The 7,176-nt window shown below is 38.5% G+C and overlaps 2 protein-coding genes across 4 annotated transcripts in view; both read left to right on the top strand.

Annotated features, from left to right (window-relative positions):
* Positions 1–996: 996 nt before the first annotated feature.
* Positions 997–2,473, top strand: LOC146489751 (collagen triple helix repeat-containing protein 1-like). The gene is made up of 3 exons (XM_085096834.1): positions 997–1,112; positions 1,531–1,854; positions 2,047–2,473. The coding sequence occupies exons 2-3, from the start codon at positions 1,576–1,578 to the stop codon at positions 2,398–2,400; spliced, it is 633 nt and encodes a 210-aa protein (XP_084952960.1). The 5' UTR covers positions 997–1,112; positions 1,531–1,575; the 3' UTR covers positions 2,401–2,473.
* The window catches only part of LOC146489746 (collagen triple helix repeat-containing protein 1-like), a 43,296-nt gene continuing 37,126 nt past the window's right edge, over positions 1,007–7,176 (top strand). The window contains exon 1 of one of the 3 annotated variants that reach the window (XM_085095366.1): positions 1,007–1,112. In XM_085095366.1, the coding sequence (XP_084951492.1) occupies positions 1,017–1,112 (96 nt within the window). In that variant the 5' untranslated portion in view covers positions 1,007–1,016. Of the gene's footprint in view, positions 1,113–7,006; positions 7,093–7,176 lie in introns of those variants that run through there. The other 2 variants (XM_085095414.1, XM_085095331.1) reach the window with 2 other exon arrangements.

Here is a 7,176-nt window from a genome sequence, read left to right as displayed (position 1 = left end):
TCATGCTAAGAAGTAAACCCAATTTTCTCCTCCATTTTGTTTCCGATCAGCTTCTGAGGCACATAACTTTATAGCTGAATGAATAAGTGAAACACGACAGCTGTTGAAAGCCTTGTTAATTTCTGATACACCAATTCAATCTCACAATAGCTGATCATTTGAAATCGTGATCAAACTGTTGCGTTCTTGTACTTTTTTCCATGCACGATGATAAATTCTCCATTTACTTATTCAGTAATGTCCGTCTTGCTTAAATGTCACGAATGGAGTATTATTGGCTCATTTTCCATTTCTCTTATCAAGTTTTAATAAGTATCTCTTTGTATTGGCATAAAATACGATTGACAATGATAGATCTTGATTATGAACTTTAATTAGATCTGTTTAATGTTTAAATGGACACTAGAACTTGCAAAAGAACTGTGCGAGAGATAGGGATGTTGATATGAATTTGGAAGCCACTAGCACATTAATAACTAAAATTCAAAAATTTACATTCAAATACGTTCACGAACTTGCAACACTTTGCTCGTCCTATTTTGGCTTACTACGTAATCATAGCATTCAAACTAGTTTTAACCCGAACATTATTTAAATAAACCCAACAGACTTGAACTGTTAAAAGTCATATGATTGAAACATTGTAAATTCTCTAACCAATAAGAACGAGCGACGTATTTTTTACATTTCATGCGTAATCAACTCGTAAACTTGTTTTAACGTGAAAATGTCAAGTAACCACCAGGGCAGAGATAAAATGGTAAACTGTTTTGTAGAGAGTATCATTTGCTTCCACCGTCGCAGGAATAAGGTAGGCGCTTGATCGCTAAATATAAGTGATGAAGATGAATAGGGCTTACATCAGATTAACATCTATGAATTAAACCAACGAGATTATTTGGAAGTAATTCAGTTCATCTCATGAAATGCGATAGTTATTCAAGTTGAACTTAGACTTAGTTTGAAGATAATTTATGACTTTTGTTATTGTTATTTTTCCAGCTCAGAAAATATCGATGGCGCGATCTCTCATAACCTATCCACTGACTATCATGTTACTCGTCACCTTGTGCTCTGCAAAGGACAACAGCAGCAGTAAATCACGTGACAAGGTGAGTTTATCAAGTTAAAATAGCAGCTGCTTAAAAACATCGGGAGTAAAAAAAGCATTTCTGGGTCATGTGCCAACGGACAGTAAAGAGAATCGAAATAACGTAAATGAATTTCATTTCCAAAAAAAAAATAATGGATTCACTTAGACATGAACGTTAGATTCAGGACAGGACAGTTGGAATGGTTTGTATTATATTCCGAAAAAGCTCTTTTTTTCTTCTTCTTCTTTTTTGTTTTTGTTTTTGTTTTTGTTTTTTGTTTTTTTGCATCCCACCAGCTAAATGAATTAAATTTCCAAAAAAAATGGATTCACTTAGACATGAACGTTCGATTACTTAGGAACAGGAACAGTTGTAACGGCTTGAATTTTATTCCGGAAAAAGATCTAATAGCGTTCTTGTTTCTGCAACCTACTAGCCTCCTTCATTTTGTAATGGGGGACAATCCGGTACTTGGACATAGATGGCATGTGTCCCGGGATTCCCTGGGGCACCTGGCCGTGATGGACGTGACGGAGCCAAAGGAACCCTGGGCAGCCCCGGAAAGACTGGAGCCCAGGGACCCCCTGGCGCGGAAGGAAAGAAAGGAGCAAAGGGAGAACCTGGGATCCAGGGTCCCTCCGGCCAAAAAGGACAGCGAGGGGACAAAGGTGACAGTGGAACTCCTCGGCTGTCTTCACACATGAACTGGAAGGAATGCACCTGGAAAAAAGTGGACGGTAGAGATTCAGGCGAGATATATGTGAGTGGACTTTCCATCGATCATTCCATGATAAATAAAGTGTTTCTTGTCACGCCTTTACTACCTTGGTAAGAACATAAAAAACCTTATTAATCCCACAATCTCTAACTTTTGTATCTTTGTCAGGTTTCCTCGCAGATAATAATAGTTTTAATTCCCGTCTCATATTCATTCAAAACCATTTTTTAACAGCACTGTGACTTCATGAAGAAGTACACAGACACTGCCCTCCATGTCTACTTTGCTGGTAACCTCAGGACTCATGGCTGTGATAACTGCTGTAGCCGCTGGTATTTCAAGTTCAATGGTGCTGAGTGCAGCTCTCCTGGGTCTATTGAGGGTGCACTCTACATGTGGTATGGAAAGAAGCACAGTCTTCACCGTCACCGCCACATTGAAGGTCACTGTAACAACATTAACAAGGGAAAGGTGCGAGTGGGATTCTGGGTTGGAAAGTGCGCTAGCCTGAAGAGTGCTGACGCATACACTGGCTGGATTACAATGTCCCGGATCTTCATTGAAGAGGTGCCAAAAGCGCAGCAGTAAACACATGAAACGTGATCATCTGGACTTTTTCTTTAAAAACATCTTTTGAAGATAACTGTAGAAAATAACTAGAGACTTGTAGAAGAACATTGCAGTGCTGATTCAGAGAAAATCATGCAAATAGGTTTGAAGTTCAGTCTGTATATCAGTTAAACAATAAAGTCCAGAAACATCACCAAATGGCTATCCGATTTTTTTACAAACAGAGAAACTGCAAAGAAATTACTAAAATCTCTAACCTTACAGTAACTGTTGTAGCTTTGGCTGCATTGTGAGCAAAAATATTTTGATATCTGATCCAAGCATGATCGAAAATAAAAATAAGCCTTGTCAAATCTGCTGTGAAAATCATTATGAAGGCGAGGCTAAGTGCAAAGCTTTTCATATGAAAATTAGTTTTGTTTGCATATGAATAAAATTTTCTTTTAAGTATGGTGACTGGAAGTCTATGTTACGAAATGGAATATGTAGATGGTTCAAGTGACAAATGGTATCGGATTATCGGGAAAAGCAAAAAAATGATATATTGCCGCGACAGTTTCTTGTCTTCTTGTTATTGATACGCTTGTTTTTTTTCAAAACTGTTAGCATTAATATCATAGCTAAGATACAGAAACAACCACCTCTATCGATCACATAAAAACCATAAAGTACCAGCGCAGGGTTAGGAGGGGGACAAGGGGAAGGCTACTCTCTTCATTGGATTAACGGTGACGCGCTTCAAGTTTCGGTCGAAAAGCCTCCACGAGTTGGAGGGGGGCGTCTTAATTACAATTTATGTTTAAATGCGTGCACCAGCTGAGTATTGCGATGCCTTCTCCGCTACTGATGCCGTTCCCAGGCTTCCGTAGTTTCGTTATACTATGCAAGGCTTACTCAGCGTTTCTTGTGAAAAAAAAAAGTTGATATTTAGTTTTATGAAAATACCGCTGGGCACAAAGTTTTTTTTGGATTTCTTCAATTTTTTGTGAGTTTGCAGGAATGATATTTTTGTTATTTGGAGACAACTGATCAGAAACTCAGAAATTAAGTTATTAAACATATGAAAACTTTTAAAAGAGAGCCAGTAAATAAAGAACAATATGCAGTTTTACAAGGGAACTAAAGAAAATTCTTATGGCCTTCTGTTAATGAACTTTTTAAATTCAATATCCCTTTTTAAAAACTGGGGAAGAGCACGATCGCTGAAATATACATGCACAAACGCGCCTCTCTGTCAAACAGTGTTACTGGAGTAAATGTTTACGAAAGACAGTTTCGCGAGAACTTATTTTCGTGGGAACTTAAACTAGAATGAAGCCAAATTTTAACCCGCTGGGAACGAGGTTGACGCCCTTCTCCCTTCTCCTTCCTGATACTTTTTTTTCTCGCGTCGCCATCTCTGAAATAAGAAAAAAAAGGAAATAATTTGGTTCTCTTAAACAGTCTCTTTAGATGAAATTATTTCGGTTTCTTTTTTATCTTTATTCTTCGTGTGTGATCCGCAACTCATTTTTTTTTCTAATGCCCCCCGCCTCCTCAAATTCTACTAGTCTTCGCCACTCTACAAAGACAAAGAAAATGATTGGTCCCTTAGTTTGCTCTGCGGTTACTTACATTACTTTTGGCAACCCTGTTAAAACAGCAGTGGAACAAAGTTTTCTAAACTACTACCCCTTAAGAACGCCAATATATCTCTCAAACTGTAATATCTGGAAAAACAGAAATTAGTTTCTGTTTAATTAAACATATAACTACCAATCGACTTTAGACTGAATTACACGTCCTATGTTGAAAAAAAAAGTATTTCATTTTTCTAGCGCACAGTTTGCTCTTTGGGTGTATTTAGTAGAAGATTCGTCTGGCAATTTTATTGACGTCCTTTCTAACCACTAAAGGTAGCCTGGTGACAAAGATTAGTTTTCAAATAAATGAAAGAGTAATTCTCAGACTCAAATACTTCTCAAATTATTAAAATTTTGCGCATACGTTAACTTTAACGAACTACCCAGGAGTCTCTCGGATACAAAACTTATCTCTGAGTCACTCGTACGAATCTGTTAAAACCTGCTTTAAAATGAGTTGGGATTTTAGTCCCAAAGTGTCCCCAAATCTAAGATATTTTGGTTCTCGAAATTCATGCGACTGCTTCTGACTGTATTCCTGTCGGACGAAATGTGTGGCCGAAAGGTATGGTCGATTTTTGTAGAAAGTCGGGACAGTGGGTGTTTTGGAGGGGGCGCGTGATTGGTTGATTGGGAAAGCGCAGGTTGATGATGATAGGCGAGGGGAAGGTAGGTGCAAAACAAATCCAGATTTCAGATCTCCAGAGATTAAGATCTCGCTTTTGCGGTTGCATGAGAATTTGGTAATTTCAGTTTAGAGCGTGAACAACCTGCTGCTCTAAAAAGCACGCGCAAACAATATATGGATACACTGCTGTTCTTAAACGTCAGTACAGATTTCCGTACACGTGATCATGATGTATACAGACTTAAATTTCACCTTAAATTTCACGTAATCGTCCACGCTCTCCAAGAAGTTTTGAGAAAAGCGAGAGTGATAGCAATAATACTGCTTCATGCCAACGGCCGCAGCTGACAGCCGAACCGATCCGTGTGCCTCTCCTCGTGCTCGTCGGTACAATTTTGATTCTTTTTTTAAACGTGTTGGTGGAAACTAGACTCCTGAACTGGTTGTAACTAAGTCGTTGATGAAGGTTTTCGGTGCAAAAGGATGTGGTTTTGATCAGGAGTTTCCTCGGTTGGCCAAGTTTCCATAAATCGAAAAATTTCATTCATTTTATCAACGCTTATGCTGGAATAAAACAGAAGGAGAAGGAAGGCAGGTAAGGGGTTGGGGGTGCTTACCGAGGGGCCTGGGCCGCTGAGCGCTTATGTCAAATTCTGGCCGAAGGACAGGGCGCTTAGTTGAGAGGGAGAAGGGACTCATTTAAAAGAGGAGAGTGTGGGTTGGGGGAGGGGGAGAGGGGGGCGCTTATGCGATGATTTGCGATAAATACGGTCAATCGGACAAAAATCAAAACGATCCCTTTTCCAGAGCCCGCTTTCCTTTTGTACAGCAACAAGAACGCGGACTGACCAAAAGGAAAGCGATCTGGGGGCGAGATTGAAATCAAAACAAATAAACATCCATTAAATCCCAATAAAAACGACGTAAAAAATCATTTTCAGTTTAAGCATCCCGCAGTTTTAACATTTAGAGTGAATTGCTGCATTCCCATGAAAAACTCTTGCCGATGTGGGGAAACAGTCTAACAGGAGCCCCTGGTCTACTTAAATTATTTTTGAAAAGTCAATGCAAATGTGCACCTTACAACAAGCCAGCTAGATGTGTTGGTTTGTTCGTTTGCTTGGGCTGCCTCAATGAGCGAAAGTACTATGTACAAGAACAATAAAAGTTCGAGCAAAGACTAAAGTTTCCGGCTTTACTACTCCTCATAAGTTAGCTTTCACCATTCTATGGGCTATTTGTAAGGAGTAATGACACTTGGTGCTATCTTACACAAATACAAACGCATCCGCTGACTACGTCCCTACCAACGAAACGTTGCAAATGTGTCATTCATTGCAATTGATAGCTGAACTGTCGCTACTAATTGAATTGCTAATTGAATCACGGGATATCCACTGAACTCTACCTAATGTTCTACAAATAACGGTTAAAATTTTTCTGTTTCTGGTCCTTTGCGTGAACAAATGCAACAGTTCAAGGTACCGAAGACAGATTGGCGTTTAAACATTCCGGCCTTATTGGCCGATTGGTTTGAAAAGCTGTTTCGCTTCATGAACGCAATGTTTTTGACTGATAAGCGAGTACAAGCTAAGCCCAAGACTTTGAAAAAAGAACTTAATAGTACTTCAATATGTTTTCTAGAGGCCAATTAAAGAAAAAAAAATCTTGAAGGCACCCGAAGGGACTTTCTGCTCTATTTATGACTTAATTATTCGTCGATAAAGGTTCGAGTTTTATCGTTCCCATGTTGACATTGTTGGGAGAAACAATTGAGCTAAAATATTGGATAGCAAATATGAAATTTTTTTGTGGGAAAACTTATAATGCTCCTCAATTCAAGTTGTTGTTTTGCAGTGACTAGATGTCAGACAATTTATGCTTGAAAATTTCAAACTTGAGAATATAATTATCCTGACATAATTATGCCGATGGGTTACACTGCATAAGAGGTTTATCCTTTGCAGGGTTGACCAATGGAGCTCGTTCCTATATTGAGCACCTTTTTTTAACGAATCTGTCTTTACAATGTCTGCTGTTGTCAGAAGAAAGTTTGTTTATCTCAGATTATCAGACATCATGGCTTTTTACATAAAACAACGTTGACAAGTCCGAGGTGATATTGACAACTGAGACAAATTTCACTGTTACAACTAATATAATCTCCATGGAATTTTTTTCTTTGGCGAGACATAGAAACTAAATTGAGGTGTCTATAGATGTAAGGATAAAATATCACCGAAATGTGTCACCGACACAAATGTCAGCAATGAACAATAATTGAAAACAAAGGCTCCACGGTAAATATGCAAACTGGTGAAAACATGAAACTTGAGTCATAAATAATCGCTGAACTAAATCATTATTTCCTTTTTTTTTGCGCATCATCCAATTTATTATGGAAGATTCTTATCAGTGCTTTGGAATATTGGTAAGAGAAATTCGAAGGATTTAATAAAGGTAAGCGCTCTTTTTCTCTCTCACACAAGTGTTTTACAACTTTTTGGGATCCCGTTAGGTATACACTTTAGCGAACGATTCAAT

This window comes from Pavona decussata, unplaced genomic scaffold, assembly GCF_977016875.1.
Source record: "Pavona decussata unplaced genomic scaffold, jaPavDecu1.1 SCAFFOLD_3, whole genome shotgun sequence".
In the NCBI taxonomy this organism is placed as follows: Eukaryota; Metazoa; Cnidaria; class Anthozoa; order Scleractinia; family Agariciidae; genus Pavona; species Pavona decussata.
Note: the sequence above shows the minus strand (reverse complement) of the source record. Positions and strands in the feature narration are given on the sequence as shown.